Source organism: Colletes latitarsis, chromosome 10, assembly GCF_051014445.1.
Source record: "Colletes latitarsis isolate SP2378_abdomen chromosome 10, iyColLati1, whole genome shotgun sequence".
Taxonomy (NCBI): domain Eukaryota; kingdom Metazoa; phylum Arthropoda; class Insecta; order Hymenoptera; family Colletidae; genus Colletes; species Colletes latitarsis.
In genome coordinates this window covers 20,398,422-20,418,085 of record NC_135143.1, presented here as the reverse complement: position 1 = coordinate 20,418,085, position 19,664 = coordinate 20,398,422, and the positions used below count along the sequence as shown (strand labels likewise).

The window sequence follows — 19,664 nt, the reverse complement described above, 5'->3', positions numbered from 1 at the left end:
ACCTCATCGTATTTCTTGTCGGCCTCTTCAGCGAGGAACCTGGCCTCCTTCAGCTGATTCTCGAGGGCGTCCATACGCTCTTCGTCGGCCAAGCTGCGATTCTCGAGAATCTTGCGGGCTCTTTAATAATTACCACAAAGAATCGGGATTAACATACTTTACGAATCGAACGGTTCGCTGTAGGAGAATTCGAGAAACTTATACTAAAATGGCGACAGGTGCTCCCCGCTGCGACGACGCTGCTCTGCTACCGATGTTCCTGGAAACGATGCACCCGCAGGGGCGAATTAACGAGCGCTCTCAACGAGTCTGGGACCATTAAAAAATTATTATTCTTTTATATACGAGTTTTACGTCGATTGCAATTTATATAGCGTGGTTCGCGCATTTTTGATTTTTATTTTAGACGATGCAACCAATTTTCCAACATTCCATACTTGCTCGGATTAACACTAGAGCTACCGATAATTAAGACGAAGCTATTTCCACTGAAATCGGTCAAAATGACCGGTCTTTCAAAAATACGTAACGATAGAATATTTTTATATTCATTGATTTAAAAAACTAATTCCATAATATCGAATTATAACTACTATACACATAATAACAATAAATATAATGAAGAATGTTTGGTAACAAAAATATTAACATAAATTTCCATTAACATGAAATAGGAATTTTTAAATAAAATTGTAAAACTAGTCATTTTGACTGTGATAGTTCTAGTGTTAATGAACAGAATTTGAATGTTTCATTTTACAAATAATTTAAACTTTTCAATAACTGGTAAACCATTACACATTTTGATAGAATAGAATTGTTGATCGTGGAATTTAAAGTTTGAACAGATTTCGAGGGTCTCTAGATATTTTTATTCCTTCGTCGAGAAGGAAGGACCGTTGAAAAAAATTGTAGATCAGACCCTGGTTCGTCGAGAAGGTCGCAGATTCGTCCCTGAAGGGTTTGCCGACCGACAAAAAGAAATGGTCGTTTTTCGTTGGAGCGTGACCCACCTCCTCGTATTTTTTATCCGCCTCCTCGGCGATCAGTTTAGCCTGCGCTAGCTGCTGCTCCAGCAAGGATACCCGGTCATCCTCCATATTGGTACGGTTTTCGAGTGCCTTGCGTATCCTAGCGATCGATTATCATTCGACATTTAGATTTCGTTTGGTCGCCGTTGAAAGAAAGATTATCGAAACGCGTAAAAGGGTCTTGGCAACTCTGCGATATTATAATTTCCGGTTCGATTGCAATTCCATTCTTTTCACTCGAAATTTATAGAAAGCAAAATGTTAATTTTAAACGATTTTTTAGATAGGATCGTAGGATTTCTGATAAACGAGTTTAAATTGACGAGAATAAAATTTGCGTTTCCGTACTGTGGGGAACATATCGCGTGGGCACGTTCACCGCGTACAGGTGACCCCGTGGAGGTGAACGCTATGAATGGAGAAAGTTCTAACGACCTTCCAACTTGGTAGCTACTTCCACAAGACAAACTTTCTGACCCGTACAGGTTAGATAAGATACAAGCTTGTTCCCCAGGGAATAAAATGTCGATAAAATATCGTTTCCAGCGCGAGATTCGCGAATCCTTCGCTGGCTATCGCGAAATGCCACGAACGCGTCATTCTGTTATCAACAGCGATAAATCGCCTATCCGCTACTTTACGAATGCGCGTGCGATTGCAATCGCTCTCAAGTGTAGAGTGATTCTCAAGATGTGGGAACTATTGCAAAAAGAGTAAGTTCAAGACCAAAAACCCAACGAAGGAAGTTCAAATATCCATGAAATTTTAAAGATTAGATAAAAATTTCAATTTATAAAATTAAATATTTCACCACAGCTTAAATTAAATATTTCACAACATTTACTCGTGTACTCTAGTTTGAAACGTTACCAGATGTTGGCTGATAAGATTTATTCCATTTTATTGTCATTTTTCATTTAAAAAATTTTTGTACCCGATTACAATGTTATTATTTGTTCTTCCTTTTTGTTATTAGATACTTTAGAATATTGTCAAATAGAATATATATAGAATAAATATTAATTTTGGTTGAGTCTACCAGTGTTCATTTTGAATCCTATTAAAATAAATAAATAATAAAATGTTCGTAAATTTTTTCCCCATAGTCTTTGTGACTTGAATTCATCTTGCAATGCTTCCAATTATTAAGAACCATTCTATACATTATTTCGATCTGCAAGGTCACGATTACGGTTATCAATAATTCTTATCAAATAGCAAGATTTCTGGAAAAGCAATCTCGGAGTTCTTTCAACGTCGAAAGTTTATTTCTAAGTGAAATTATTTCAATTGATATTCGAGCGAAAGAGCGTTAAAGTTTTCCATTGGCGCATCGGAATTATTGTTCCCATCGAATTGCAATAAATTATATAATTCATCGACTGATATCGAGTTTAGTGATCATACGATGTTCGATCGCGTCATTTTGTAATTAAACACCCACTTTACGCGCGCTGCGTGGTGAAAACGCGTACTCTATGAAATTACAGTAATTGCTACTCTTGCTTCTAGCCTTATATTTCTCTGCGATTATTCGATTATTAGATAAATGGATGTGACGTGACCCAAAAAGCTTAACTCCACGAAATAAAAACAGAGAAAATTCACGATACTTTAAAGAATGATTTTTTAAATTTTCCTTGCGATTATAAACAGAAAAATAATTGGAGTTTTGTGTTTTGGCACATAGAAAAATAAATTGTTCGTTTAAAGATAGATCTGATTTCATAAAATACTCGCTCTTTCGACTCGATATTCAATGAACACTCAGTGTTAGCGTCGAGTCGGTGCTTGAAATTATTGCAAAAGAATATTGATCAATATTAATAGTTTACTCTCTAATTAGATATTTTGTAAAAATATTACTATTCTAGATAAATCAAATTTTTATTTACTCCTTGATATAATTTTTTTTAATTTACCAAAACATGATCTAAATATTTCGAGCAATGTACATATACAAGATGTTTGGCAACAGGTGTCAGAAACTTGAAGGCACGATTCCATGTACCAAAATCAAATAAACTTCAAACACAATTTTACCATTTTCTATTTTTGTCACATAAAATCATCCCTTATAGTTTCTGACACTTGTTCAACACCCTGTACAACTGTACACATATTAAAAACATCTAGATCCAGTATTAAACACCAACTTAATTACTCAAATCGATTTAATCCTCTGGTACTTGAAATTTAAATAAACTGTAAGTGTAAAATGTAAAATATATTGAAAAAGATGATTCCATACTTTCATAACTATAAATGCACTTATAAAATATTATCTACAACTTTATACACATATGTTACAATCAAATCCCTAAGGATTAATAGCTCGATAATTGAAGGCATATCTTTTGCAATAATTTCGAGGACAGTTCCGAGTAAGAACTACTCTGAAACCGACGGTTTAAATGTCCCCACATTGAATCTCTTTAATCGCGCTGGGCAGATAATAGCAGATAAGAACGCGAACGAAAATTGCATTATTTATGGTGCAACGAGAACGCTTAATAAACGTTTGCTCCCTCGGCGGGAACTGCAACCTTCGATGATTGTTTAATTTAAAACTCCAACCATGAACTTGCCCACATCGACCAAACGAGAACTCAACTTTCACTGAATCGATAAATCCCACGAGGGCTATTATCTGCCCATTGAGTAAAACAGCTTACTCTACGACGTGAGCGAAGTGTTCTTTTTTTTTATAAATATCCATTAAGGTTAGCGTATCGGTTAATGGCTCGTCGAACGGATATTTATAAAAACTACGCAGCCGTTGAAGAGAAATGAAAAACATCGTTTACCGTTCGCTCTCATCTGCTGCCTGCGACGCCTCTGCTAATTTAGCAGTGGCTGTCGCGAGGCGTTCCTCTGATCTCTCGAGGTCCTCCTCCAGCAGCTGGATGCGACGATTCAGAGCTGCAACTTCGGATTCAGCCTGCAAAACAAGAAAGGAGAACCGTTTTTACGTGAAACGATAAAATAATCAGAGTTCTTCTTAACTTATTAACTACCAAAAGCTTAGGTCGCCATTTTTATAGAATTCTATCAAATCGCAGTCTATGTACGGTAGATTTACCTAATACATATTTTTAAAATAACAATTATGCACCTCGTAGTGTAAATGAATAATGAAAATATCGACTTGATTAATTTTTAAATAAAATGATCAGAATTCTTCTTAATTTATTAACTACCAAAAGCTTAGGTCGCCATTTTTATAGAATTTTATCAAATCGCAGTCTATGTACGGTAGATTTATCTAATACATATTTTTAAAATAACAATTATGCACAACGTAGTGCAAATGAATAATAAAAATATCGACTTTATATACGTGTTTTTAATATTGTAAACACTGTAGCGTGTACAGAAATATTTTTACATTTAACCATCACACTGACAAATAACATTTGTACATCATTTTTAAATAATTAAGTATATTTTTGTTCAATTGTCTTTTTAAAAGGGATCAACAAACTCGACTATATTTATACCGTATTATTTTAATTATTTATACTATTAATTTGTATTCATTGAAGCTCTAAATATGGGTTGAAACGTTATTATTAAATTATGGATGCTTGCTATAACATTTGTTTTGAATATAACGAATAAAACTTACTCCAACGAGAATCAGTATTTAATAAACAAGAACATAATAAATAGACCTGTATAGTAAAACAATTCTACAATATTAAAATGGGAAAAGAATTTGTTCAACCTGTCTGCATTCAATGACTAAGAGTAAACAAAATCTTAGAATTAATTGGCTCTGTAATCGAACTTCTTCCCTTCGTTATACGAAAATAGAAATGAACAAGATTAATAAATTGCTAAAAAAGCTAGAGTTCCATGAAAAATATTGTTATATAAAATTAAAGAAACTGAAGAAGTTAAAAGCATGATACTGAATCCATGTAATTATTCATTATATCTCGAGTACCTTAGATAAAGTTAACAGGATTCAGGATTACTGATACAGTATCAGAAATGAGTCAGTATGAGTCATTTGACCAATGATAAAACTGGTTGCAACATTTTGAAACATAATACGAAGCTATAATTCTTACTCTCGAAACTCAAGGAAGTCTCAAACCGTATCTACGTCCGGTTTCAAGCTTCTGGATACAAATCATATCCTTTTCGAAAATTGTGGTGATCTCATGACGCGGCTCATCAAATATTTAATATTTGATAAAAAGACAGCTGCAATGCTGTAGAAGCATATTTAAAAATTTCTATAGCATTGCATTTTGATTGAAGATTTTATATTCTATAGCTTTTATGGATATTTTAAGAGATACTTAACGAAGTATCGAATCCTAAGTGCACGTGTTTTCTTTGTTTCATATTTTGTTTGATAGAAGAATATTGTATTTGTGATCCTATAATATAAATTCACCGAATCGAGTATTCATTTTATCGCGTTTGGGGGCGTGTTTCAAGAGATATTGTATTAAAAAAGTATCAAATCTAAGATACCCGTGTTTTCTTTATCCCATATTTTGTTTTATACAAGTACTTTGTATCTGTGATCCCACAATACAAATTTACCGAATCGAGTATTTATTTTATCGCGAGAACAAGATGTACGTGTTTACTTCGTTTCATATTTTGCATTATGCAGTCAAGAATTTTGCATTTGTGATTCAACGATCCAATTTTGCCGAATTTAGTATTTATATATAAAAAAAAGAGATTGTTTAGAATTAAAACGTGGGACACGTGATTAACATTCATCGGGACGGAACACTTGTCACGAGATCCTCAAGGTCTTCGCTCCGTTCGCATATCAATGACCCACGGCTTCCTTGAGCTCGTGCTCGTTGCATCAACCGATTTAATTGAATGGGTCACCGAGCGCGTCACCAATTTTCGCAGCATCCGCGCGTTTCTGCATGCTTTTTGCATACAGTAAGCTTCGAAACATTACAATTCCAGTTCCAAAATGGATCGTTCGATTCTAGGCTCGATTCATTCCCGACAAAAAAAATTTTCAGGGTATATCATTCACGGAAAAATTATTTTCAGTTGCGGGGATCAATTACAATCATTTTTGGTCATTATACGTACCCCCGAAATCCTAACCACTTTCGAGAAAAAAATTCAGAAAGTGGAGAAATTTTTCGACGAAATTAAAAACTTTCAAATCATTCTGAAAAAATTATTTTCAGTTGCAGGGGTCAATTACAATAATTTTTGGTCATTATTCATACCCCCGAAATCCTAACCACTTTCGAGAAAAAAATTCAGTAAGTGGAGAAATTTTTCGACGAAATTAAAAACTTTCAAATCATTCTGAAAAAATTATTTTTAGTTGCGGGGGTTAATTACAATCATTTTTGGTCATTATACGTACCCCCGAAATCCTAACCACTTTCGAGAAAAAAATTCAGTAAGTGGAGAAATTTTTCGACGAAATTAAAAACTTTCAAATCATTCTGAAAAAATTATTTTCAGTTGCAGGGGTCAATTACAATCATTTTTGGTCATTATACATACCCCCGAAATCTTACGTACTTTCGAGAAAAAAAATTCTTTACCGAAAATATACTGTGTGGCCGGAAATGTTTCTGTAACTTTTTAACGAGGCCTCAATCAACAAATTAGTATCCTTGATTTTCGTCTTATTTTGCTCTCCAGAATCTCCCATTAAAATTTCTCCCATGGGTAGTCGTACACCCTGTATATTTAATTCAGATGATGGTGAAATTGAAAGTTTTGGGAAGAGATTGTCAAAATTAGAAATCGTGGTTCGAAAGTATTAGAATTACGATGAACTATCCTTAGAATAATCAGCGAAGAATATTAAAGACGAATCTCTTCTGTTTCGTTGCGATTAACATAATTTGCTACGCTGACACTGACAAACTGACGTAGAAATCGTTTATGTTTACGCCTATGTTAACGAATGTACGAATGTAAACTGTTGCTTGTAAGACCGATAATATAATCTTAATGTATTTACATCGTCGAGCGCTAATACTACTATTTTAATACATTCTAAAACTGTTTTCTAAAACACGAGCATTTATGATTAAAACATTTCACCTGAACGTTTTCAGATTTTTTAATTACACCAGCAGCATACAGTGATTCTTTATTTAATAATGAATTAACTTTCCTTAGCGAATAATATTAAAACTATTACTTGAAATTAAAGCCATTTCATTCGAATTAAAAAATTCAATAAGATTTATTTTTTCTTACCTCCAATAAAAACGATACGAAGAATGATTTTAACGTGTGCTCTAATTAGAATAAAATACCATAGAAAGTATATTTTTCTTTTATCGTATACAACATCTTTTTTTTTTTAATTCGAGGATCATTCAGTGTTTATGGACCACAGTTTGAGAGGCACTGGTAATTAAAATTCGCATTTAACGCTCCGCGGATCAAATATCGCGTATGAAAGCCGATTCTGAACAATCTCGGTTAATTAAATTCATAAGGATTTCTATTCTACTCTATGACGTGATCCAGTTGAAGACTGCCTCGGAGTACTTTTTTCAAAACAGCAGAGTACGCGACAAATAGTAATCGTATCTCTAGTAAAACTTAATTATAATTAATTTTTTAAATCGGATGTTAATGCCCCAAACATACACCTAAAAGCATTCTGTTGCTAAGTCATGTTTGTTCCTGAAAATCATACGTGAAGTATATTTTAATTTAAAATAAAGTTAAACGCCCTTTCCTTTTATTAATAAATATTCTCTGGCAACAAATATTAGCAGAACGTTTATGAAATTGATGTTTACACTGATTGTGATTTGTAATCTAGTTTAATCCTCATAAGCTCAGTATCGGTTTAATCTTTTAAGTGACACGCACTTGTAAGGATGCAGTATATCAATATGTTGCGTGCGGTTCTACGTTGATAGGCGTTCAACGCACACGATTAACGAATACGAGTACGGGGATTCGACACACGACGTTGCACGATCAAATTTCTAACACCGGAAGGATCAAAAATTTTTAATCCGGTTGCAGACCTTGGCTACATCCCGAGAAATCGCTTGTTCGAAACTATTTAGTAACATAAATAAAAGAAGAGACAAATTAGAATCGCTTAAGGTCCTGATCGAGGATCAAACTAAAATACAAACGAAACCTGAATAAAATATATCAAATCGAACAAGAGAAAAAAGAAAACTCTGTCTTATCAATGTCACTGTAATTGTTATCTAATCGATCCTCATACACATCGTTTAAAAAATTCCAAGCGAAAGCATATTTCTCATCAGGTTCACGAAAATTGTCGAAATATTAAAGTTAATGAAATTACTGTGGTAAATAAAATAAACAAGTCTTTTTCTTTTGTCGTCGGGGGGTGGATCGACCCCTCTAAAGCCTCGTTACTGGTACTTCCCCTGTTCGGAGTAGCTCCCGAATTGATTGAAGCGTTCGTCGATTAAGGTAACATTTTTGTCTTAAGGTAACTTGCTTGTTCGAAACTATTTAATAACATAAATAAAAGAAGAGACAAATTAAAATCGCTTAAGGTCCTGATCGAGGATCAAACTAAAATACAAACGAAACCTGAATAAAATATATCAAATCGAACAAGAGAAAAAAGAAAACTCTTTCTTATCAATGTCACTGTAATTGTTATCTAATCGATCCTCATACACATCGTTTAAAAAATTCCAAGCGAAAGCATATTTCTCATCAGGTTCACAAAAATTGTCGAAATATTAAAGTTAATGAAATTACTGTGGTAAATAAAATAAACAAGGCTTTTTCTTTTGTCGTTGGGGGTGGATCAACCCCTTTAAAGCCTCGTTACTGGTCCTTCCTCGCGTTCGTCAATTAAGGTAACATTTTTGTCGGTGTAAAAACAATTTTGTCGGTGTATTACGCGGCGCGAAACGAACCGTGAGCCCTTACAAATGTAAATTGCTGGACGCTCGATTACGCGTGTATTCGTATACGGCGTTTCCAGGCCCTTGTCCCCGTTAGCAAGCAGCTGCACCTGCGACGATTGTGTACCGAGCGGATAAATCCTAATTCATCGTGCGTGTACGGGACATTACGCGCGCTTTTATGCACGTGTTACCGTTTGCCATCCACGTATGAACTTTGCATCCGGACGGCACGCCTATTCTTCCTTTACGCGATGACGCGCGAAAATTGATCGAATACTATCGACAGATTTCGACGCCATTACCTCCATATCCAATTCTACCTATTTTCCAACCGAGCGTTTAAACGGAATTAATAAGCGTGGTGTTCGTCTATTAAACGTGTTTTTAAAAGTTCTAACTAATAATAGCACGAATAATATTTAAAATTTATAGGGATTTATTAAGCAAGACAAGTCATGTAAAATATTTGAAAAAATATTGCAGTTTGAGTTGTTGATATTCTCTTAAATTAACAAGTTTCTTTCCAGCCCTCTATTTTGGAAAACATTGATACGTTTCTAAATCAAAATAATGATTCTTTATATTTTTTGGAATTGGTTGTGTCTACGCCTTTGCTTGCTGCAATGCAACTACTTAAATTCGTCCAATTTTGAACAGACGACGTAACAGATAACTGAATAATAATGGAAACCTGATAATTTAATTCAGAATTTAATCGTGTGATCTGTAATTTCAGTTTATTCCGAGTTCCGAATTTGTAATTAGAGGAAATCGGCACGCCCATTCACAGTGGCGTGGCCGCACAGGTCTCGTCGATAATATCCGCGGTAATGTTGGTAAGTGTGCCAAACTTCCGCCATGGATCACCCTCCGTTGCTTCCATTACGTTCTGTTAATTCGACGTGTATATACGACTGTTCTTACTAGCGAATTATAGCGAACTACAAAGCGAAATCTGTGCCAGACGTATCCCATGTTTCATTGCGAACCGATTTCTTTTATCCCGTACAACGATCGAATTGTAAACAAGACAAAATTCATTTATCGCACGAACTTTATTTCAACTATAAAAAAGAAATTATTTAACCAAGGATAAGTACATTTCTATTTAAGAAATCTTTATCTTATTATAATTTTCTTCTAATTTTTCGAACGACAGCACATCAACCGCTATTATACGAATTTTGATCCACTATTTGGAATATTTGATGAAAAAATTGCCTCGTATGACCGCGTGGATAAAAATTACGTTCAAAGAAGAAGGAAGTTCGCTTCCTAATAACGGAAATGAGCGTCATTCGCTCGGCCAGAAAAATGGCGCCAAGGACCGCCATTAGCGGCTCTGATACATAACACTTCCTCGTCGAATAAGATACATTTCTACTAAACGTAACGTTATTTCAAATTGAAACACATTTTACCAAAAAATATTTTATCACGTTTAACCCAGCAACAAAAATATAAAGAGAATGAAACTGTTGGAATGCAATCATCCCGAGCGACGTTCGAGCGTCGAGGCAGATCAGAAAGTATCGATCAATTACAATCGCCTTAAATCAATAAATCACAAACGATTCTGCGTGGTCGAGTGTCACGATGTTTGTTTCATTATTAATAAACTCGCTCCCAGGATGGAGTCGACGCATGATTATGTAAACTGCTCGATAAAGCCGCCACGTGCCTACGGTACGGCGTGTCGTACGTAACATCACTTTCACGATTCGCGCTAAATCCGTCGATGTCCGGGAGAATCAATGAACCAGACGCGCGTCGTATCCGCAGCGTCTGAACTCGATGAATCTCACCGGTTGGAGAGACAACGATCGCGACACGGAACGGTATCGTCGGTTATCCAGTTCTATTAGACGAAATAGGAACAAAAAAGGACACCGGCGCGGCAGTGCACTTCATTGCACGATGACAAAAGCTTGTTAGTGAAGCTTCAATGAGCTTCTATCCGCTGGCCTTTTAGGACGTGCGCCGCGCCATAAAGTGCACAACGTCGGAGGGGGGATATGTTGACGATTTTTGGAACGTGCCCAAGGTTAATATCTATGGCGTAATCGGGAGGAGTATAGCTTTTGTTTGTTCTAATTCCATCCCCCTCCCACCCTCGAATCTCTTCTTCCCTTTATATTAGAGATGGCGTGCAAAATCGCTAACAGTGATTGAACACCATTCGCGACTGTGATCCGAAAGATGGCGTTTTAATAGTGATTCACGTTAACTGTGATCGTTGGTGTTCCGCTAACTCCCCTCAGTGGAAATTCAAAGAATTACAAATAGTAATGTAGTCTAAGCAATGCAAAAGGCTGGGTTAGGTCTGGGTTATTATTTAAATATAACAATATAGATAATTTTGATGGTTTTAAATTAATTTTGACAATATCCTTTCGCCAATTCATCTAATATTTCCTACTTTGCATGTTAAAATATATGGCAGGCTTTTACTCATAATAGCTGCTTTAGCTATAATTGGCTCTTTTAATAATATTTTGACTAAATTTTTTTTATATTCTGTTATTCTTACATTATTATAAATATATTTATTATGTGCTTAATCCTTGCTGAACTGCTTTTATAATAATAGTTATAACATAAGTGGCATGTATATAAATTTAATTTTTAACATTATTCGTAGCAAGTTTTTATACATCAATATGACATTTTGTATATATTTATATTATAAAGAAGTAAGTTAGAATTTAAAATTATAAACAGGTTAGTTTTGCGTATACTTTGTTGAAAAATTTTACAAACATTTAAGAAACGAATGTTGAAACTATGAGAAATAAAACTTATACTTACATCTATTTATCACTTTTAATTTTTCCTTTTCTTTCTGTTAATAAGAAATTATGTTAACATTGCTTTTAGACCATATTATAATATAATACATGTACAGTCTAAGGATATAATTCGTGAAAAGTGAAAAGAACGCTCCCCACCGATCAAAAGCGATCACGAAGAACCACAAATCACTGTGAAAAATCACCATGATTGGGAATGAACGTGATCGAATCACGAATGATTCAAAAGTAGCAGTTCACGCCATCTCTAATATATGTATACGATACGCGGAGGCTCTTTCGCGAGTCATAATAAGATTTTAGAACTGTGTCGCGCGGAAGAAAAACAGTTCAATACTCTTTAAACCAGACGATTCGACACGCTTACCATAACACGTGATATTTCATAGATTAAAATTTTTTTCATACAAAATTTATGAGTAATCTAAATCTATTCTCTGGAACGTCTCGCTTTGCGTGGTAATTAACGGTAATATTATAACAATTTCAACCCTCGTTATTATATTATGAATGTCTTGTACAATTACGGAAGAAACCATACTAATAACTGAGTCAACAGTTACGTACACATTTTATTCCGTGTTATAAAACTTCGACGGAAGATTCTATTTTACTTTTACGTTTTGCATAATTATCGATTAATAATTATTTCAATTTCTAAATCGTTTACTCGATATTAACAAAACGTCTAAAATAATTCTTAAACAATCTGCATTATTATATAACGTAAAACATAACTGTACGAAATTATAAGTAAAGCAATTATACGCTTCAAGAACTCCGTTTCATCTTTAATCGATAATTTTGTACAGGTAGACGACAGGATGTTGAAGTTTACGACAGGTTTCCTCGACGCGTGAAAAGGTCGTGGAAAAATAAAATTTTTGACCTTAAGCGTTAGCGAGGTAAATGTCACTTGTGTAAATAATATCGTCATAATGTCAACAGTTCATCGGTGAAAAAACAGAAACAGCACTTTTTAATATAAGGACACATGTGGCCGTGATAGACAAAATTTTATTCGAATGAAAGACGGATAGGACCAATGTACAGTAATTTCGCCCATCTAAACATTCCTTTCTTGTAAAATATTTAATTCCATAATTGAAAATTTTATTCAAACATTGCTATTTATTTTTTATATCTATCTAACAATTCTGCTCATTTCAATCAGCTGTGATAACGTTTGAATCGAGTACTCTGATTTCAGAAATTATTCAACAAATATTTTACGTTACGATGATTTAAATCAGTGGAATACACGAGCAAATTATTTACAACAAACACTGGAAATAATTTAAGTCACTATGAACTTTCATTCAAACATTGCTATTTATTTTTTATATCTATCTACCTAACAATTCTGCTCATTTCAATCAGCTGTGATAATGTTTGAATCGAGTACTCTGATTTCAGAAATTATTCAACAAATATTTTACGTTACGATGGTTTAAATCAGTGGAATACACGAGCAAATTGCTCCTAATCGGAGTATTACTCGAATAATCGAATACTCAAAAAGAGAATTTGCAACAAACACTGAAAATGATTTAAGTAGCCATGAATTGTAATAATTTTAATACTATACAAAGAAACAGATTATATTCGATGCACACGAATGGGAGTACAACTCGAGTACTACGTTTCCGTTTAAAGATTGCTCGTAAAAATCGTATTTTAATAAAAAGAAATATTTCTCGAACGATGGAGTATTCGACCCGGTACGATAAAACGAGTTTTACTCGACACGAATGCTTGGAGTATCCCAAGCACCTTGAGGAGCAACCACTTTACGGAGCTACGCGTTCCACGCTGTGCGGGCGAAAAAAGGGCAGAAACACTGTGAGATTGCGGTGCAAATCCGTTAAATCGAGGCTGATGGACGCCACGACTAAGGATACACCTTCGTCCATGGACGATCTTCGCTATAACTGTACGCCTAGCGCGTATCTGCCCAAGTTCGCGTTCAAGGAACTCTGCGTTTCGCGATCCTCGAACCGCCTCCAAGAATTCTATTTACCATGTATAAAACTCGATACCGTCTATCCTGAGCACGGGAAAATGTGTATCGAAGAATATTACTTTCGTCGAAAACATTTCGACTAGTACAACACAAGAGTCGTCTTCCACAACAATTGGAGTAAAAAACCTCTACAAAACAAATACTTATTTTCTGCGTAGCAAGTAAAACTCGTCATTGCAAATCCTACGCACGAGAGAACGTTGTGTTTGTCACGGAACGACAATTAGTACTACGATTATTATAAGAGAATGTCTGTTCAAGAGTATTGCTTTGATCCAAAGATATCAACTAATATGTACAGGTAGCCCTCCTATAACACGGTTTCGCTTTAACACGATAAGAAACTTGCGAAAACCTTTGTACAACACTGTACTTCTACAGCACTGGATAACACGATTTTTGCTTAACATATTTAAAAACTAAATTACCTAAAATAACGACGCGAAGGAACAATGAACTATAGTGGCTTTGAAAAAATATAAACAAATTATAATTTATTAAATTGAGGTTGCGTTATATTAAAATAATATTTTTTAATCAATTTCAGGAACGTAACTCCCCTTTTTGTACCGGCTCTGGGTCAATTCATAGGATCCTATCTATCGTGTTATAGGAGGGTTACCTGTACTTAATTTAAAAATTTTTATACCACGTTTCCTTCTAGATCTCTCGTAAATACAAGTTGTAAGTGTACTCAACGATCACGATACAAATACATTTGTCATTTCCTGTGCTTTCCACGTGTCACGAAGAAAAATCGGTTGTCCACGGCACGAATTAATTAACATTTAGCACGTTACAAGCGTAATCGTAATTGTCCTCGAAAGGCAGGGATCACGTCGTGCGGTTAACGTTAAGAAAAGCATCGCGTGTGCGAGGCACGATCGTACACAGAAATCGACCGACAATCCAGCTTCCATGCTAAACACGCGAGCGTCGAAATACGGGGCGACGGAACCGTTTAAGCACATTGCGTACGGTTAATAACTCCTCGAGTTACTGTTACAATATTTTGAGATACGCGGGGGATTGTTGGCAGACGGGAAGGCAGAGAAGGTGAGTTTTCAAGCCGGTCCTCGTTGTATCAAGAATGTCTCGAGTGCGAGTCGAGTCGGTGTGTCCCTTCCATAAACCCCCCCGCGCCTGCCCTCCCCAGAGCCACAACCCAGCCTGACGACGACGTGCCTGACACTCACGATCGATCCTAAACCCGTGCGGACGCCGGCTTCGGCGTTTCCTGTGCATCGTTAAAAGATCGAGTTCATCGGCTGTACCGAATCCGCTGTCCATCGCGAAATCATGTCGCGCGTCTTCGATCGACCCCGTCCCGTCCGACTTCCTAACGTCACACCGACCGGATCGATACTTTTTCCGAACGAATATCGCGCCAAGTTGAGCACCATATTTCCGGTAAAGACGCCAGCGGATCGTATCACGCGTTCGCGATGAAATTAACCGCACGAGAAGCTTCTCGATACAGATTCGCGCTACGATACGACCTGTACGAACCGATCGGGAACCTCGCCGAAATTCTCGCCTTCCGTGTGCTCGGCTCGCGTTCCTGTCCAAGCGTCATGGAAGCATCGTAGGCAACGCACGAAAATGCCGCACAGGTTAGACAGAAATCGCGATTAGAGCGATTCGGGAAAGATTAACGATGGAATATCGCGTGTACCCGAGTGGCGCACGAACGGAACGAACAAGGTGGTCATGAAGCGAATTCTCTCACTCACTTCCTCGCGGCGCATCACTTCCACCTGCAGCCGCTTCTGATACTCCTCGCATTCGTCCTTATACTTCTCCATCTCCTCCTTGGTCTGCCTCATCTTCTTCTTAAGCACGTCGAGAAGGGTGCCCTGCATTTGCGTCGACATGCTGCCAGAATACGCGCGTGTAGCGGTCCCTCACTGTTTAAACGCCGCGATCACGAGTCTCGTACGCGGATAGGATCGAGATAGAACTTGAGGAAGGTGTCAGAAAGGACAGGGATGCAAGGATAGACAATGAACACGACTTAACGAGGACGAAGTATGTCGGGGTTATGATAGGCGACCGGCACCCGTGCGAGAGAGAGAGTTTCGTAGCCTCCGAGCTGTCGTGCACTGGCGACCACTGGCTGCTGTTGACTGGAAAGCAAGATGGCCGCCCCCGGCCGTCAGGCGCATGCGCACTGCCGCCGTGCGGACGTCAAATAGTCCTTCGCTCTTGTCGCGATGCTCGTTCGATAATATTTTGTACGGATTTCGATCGAACGAAATACGACAGGATCGTCGTTCCGTGGGTCCGCGTTCGACTGTGTATGTCGCTGGAAAAATTCGATTCACCGATCGAACGAATCCTTTTGCCTTTCGTGACCGCGTCACGAATCGCGATGCGCACGCCATGTATCGCTACGCCGATCGACGTGTCGTCGCGCGCAAAGCCCCGGAAATACCGCGCCCGTCCCGAGCGCGCCTAGCCATTCGAATGGACGCTCGACAACAATCCCTGCGTTGTTTCGTCGCTTCTCCTGGTTCTCCATCCGCGTCGTGGGTCAACGCGCGTCAAGCGAGGACATCGACGGTCGCTCCATCGTGAACGAAATATTCCCTCATAGAAATCGAGCGTTCGGAGCAACCGATCCTTCCTGCTTTTCGCCGGGTAACGAATAAGATGGACGAACGACGCGCAAATTTGAATAGAAACGAGGACCAACGGTTACTTGAGCGCGAATGCTCAATTTCTTCGATAATAGATTCGTTGCTCTCGTCCGCCACAGACCGTACTATATTTGTAGCACTCGTATTCAGTGTCATGCTTTCAATTATCTACAAATAAAGTATATTTAATAAACAAATATTTTGAATATAGTATGTAACATGATGCGGCAATGGTCGACAGTTTATACTGTGTTTGTAGCAATATAAAATAGAAAATCATCGTCGTCACGCATACGTGACGTTGATCTGTCACGAAAATCGTAAAGTGTGGAAGCGAATGTGTTAATTGCAATAAGAAAATCGATTGGTTCTCAATATTTTTCCAGAAAAGATTCGATAACACGTATGTACGCGATGGCAACAGATACGAATATCAACGCGCCATCTATGAAGTTTCAGATGCAATCGGAAATTGAAATTGACGTATGATGGACGTTGAAATTCATTCTATTCGGTTGGTAAGTAGCAACGCGAAAAAAAAATCATGACGTAAGCGCTGGGACTATGCGTCAGTTTAGTGACGTGCGTCACTTTACCGGAAATCTAAGGATAAATTAAATAATTACAATTTCAATTAAAAAGTATAAATTTCGGCAGTGCAATAATTATTTGTATGCTTTTGTTGTTTGTCGATAAACATTTTTATGCTTTTCGACTGAAGAGGAAAAGCCTTTTCAAGCTTAAACAATTTTAAAAATAAAAGTTAAATTAATAATTGGTAACACAATAATAATGTTAGAATGATACGACTGAAAATAAATAATTTATACTGTACAAAACGAGACAATTCGTAATATGTAGTTGTATGTTATTATAATATAAAATAACACAATAGTGTCTCTATGTATATCAATATTCTATACATTAAAAATATTTATATATTATTTATCAAGGTTTTCAAGAACAGAAAGACGCCTATCATAGCTCCACATAGTATTCAATGGTCCTACTCTAGATTGAAATAGTGTTCAGAAGGGTTTCTCCCGAAAAAAGAGCAATCAATTCATGTTTAGGTCCGAGATGAACCTGTGACTCGTTGCAGGGGTTATATGAACAATGCCGGCACAGATGGCAGCACATTGATTCGCGAGAAATCGCGGAATACGGTGCGCAAACATCGTAGATAAGCGCCACAGAAACTGATCCGGCGTTTCAAAGGTCATCGACGGAACAAATGTGTAATATGCATATAGCACGTGCTCCAAATTCGCGCAATACTCGACGGACGTTTTGCAACGGCGTTAATACGGTGCAACGTCGTCGGTTTAAACGCTTCTAACGAAGCGGATTTGTGGGAGCGCGTTCCGGGAGCTTACGCAATTGCCCTCTCGGAGTGTCGAATAAAAGAGTTGCTGGATCCGTGTAGAACCGGCACGTATTTTTAGAATGTTGACGGGCGTTACTCGTGTTTAGTTTAAACAGACGCCAGCGACGTCAGGACAGATTGGGGCCCGTTAGCACAAAGATCCTTCAAGCTTATTTCTTGTCGGTAATCGTGTACCATTGACCCTGCGAAATTACTCATTATATAACGACGAGTCGTTTCGAAAGAATGTGCGATAATTAAAAGATAAGGCATTAACGCATAGAGGCGTGGAAAAAATGTATTTCAGAAAGTTTTCGATCGACGAATATATTGCAATAATTTTTATTCTGTTTGTGGGTGAGCGGTTAAAAGTATTTGCACGTTGCATTCGGTAACTGCGTAACTATAAAACACTTTTTATTCAGCTTTATCATTTCATACCGACTATATAGGTATCTCGTAATTTCCTGGTCAGTGAATGCCGAATATATTTGCATTGTATATTTAATAGCCGAGTGAATGCGAAATACCTCATTAAGCTTTATTGCTCGGTAGATTCTAATCGTGTAACGAAAGTCGTGGATAATGAATAAATTCTTGTCAGAACTGCAAAGCGTGTGTTGTTGACGCAAAGAAATATTTTAATAATAATACTTTTCTATTATAAACCTTACAAATTCATGGATTTATTCTTTCCTGCATATATCAAAACAATGATGTTTCATTTGTCAGTGAAACGGAATGTAAGTATTCTTCCCTAATCAGATATCGAATACAAAATAGTGTATTTGGTATTCGACGAAGCATCGAATACAAGTTGCAAGAGTATTTAATATTCGACAGCATGACTGCATGCGAAATACAAGCGTATGTCGATATTTTATCAACGCAGTGAGAACAGTTGTTTCAAGCACTGAACGGTATTATATTATAAAATATCGTTCATAAAAATATTTCACTTTTGACAGCAACGTTACTTTTGAACGGCAGTGTACACTCAACGAGGTGATAATACCTCCAAATTTGGTATAGCTGCATCCGATATGTGACCACGTCATGTTTACTCAAAAGGTAGGACATATTTCGAAAACGAATCAGTGAAATCGTCGTTGGTCGATAATTAAATGATTTGCACTATTCGACGCACGGTTCGTCTGGTTGTCTGTAAAAGAATGTTGTTTATCGTGCCCGGCGAGAGAATCACGCCTAACCCATTGTCCCCGTTCACTAACCCTAACATAAGTGTTCTTTGTCGGGCGATCGTGCGTCGTTAAGCACCGCAAGTAGTCTTTTGGCGTTCGAATGCGCTCCTAATGGTCGGTTAATTATTATTACACGGTCGCGACCAGCTGTGCGTTATTCATTTATCGCGACAACGCGAGTCGATTTCGATTTCCCAGTTGGCAACGAGCAAAATTAATGCCTCGATCGTTGTGGCCTTTCTCTAATCAGCATTCGCGGCGGTTCGGTAAGTTTCCAGGATGCTCGCAGATAGAGCGTGTAGTTAATATTTATAAAAAGAGCAAATAAGATCCGTGTCGCTGTAACTTCGAGACAGCGTCCGATTTAATGGGCCGCGTAACGTCATCGCGGGTAACCGCTAGATCACCTAACCTAAATGCGCCGTATTTTTACCCGCTTCCTCTCCTTATACGGTATCGAATTCACGGAGATTATCTCGTACGGGGAGACGGTAAAACGAGAAGACCGAGAGCAAGAGTGAACACGAGTCGTCGCGACCGAGAGAGAAAGCAAGACTTTGTACGACTGGCTCGTTTTGTTATCAAGGGCCGAATGACCCCTCGGGGACCCATTGACCGACGTCACCAGCGCGTCAAGGTCACGTCACGCGACGACCTTCCATCACGCAACGCGTCTACGTACCGGGCGCATCACCGACGCATCATGCGATACTGAC

The 19,664-nt window shown here is 37.4% G+C and overlaps 1 protein-coding gene across 26 annotated transcripts in view; it reads right to left on the bottom strand.

Annotated features, from left to right (window-relative positions):
* The window catches only part of Tm1 (tropomyosin 1), a 51,808-nt gene that overhangs the window by 24,044 nt on the left and 8,100 nt on the right, over positions 1 to 19,664 (bottom strand). For 12 of the 26 annotated variants that reach the window (XM_076775577.1, XM_076775579.1, XM_076775583.1 and 9 more), the window contains 2 exons: positions 3,839 to 3,972; positions 3 to 120 (listed from right to left, as the gene is read on the bottom strand). In XM_076775577.1, the coding sequence (XP_076631692.1) occupies positions 3 to 120; positions 3,839 to 3,972 (252 nt within the window). Of the gene's footprint in view, positions 1 to 2; positions 121 to 1,013; positions 1,132 to 3,838; positions 3,973 to 15,474; positions 16,518 to 19,664 lie in introns of those variants that run through there. The other 14 variants (XM_076775578.1, XM_076775580.1, XM_076775581.1 and 11 more) reach the window with 5 other exon arrangements.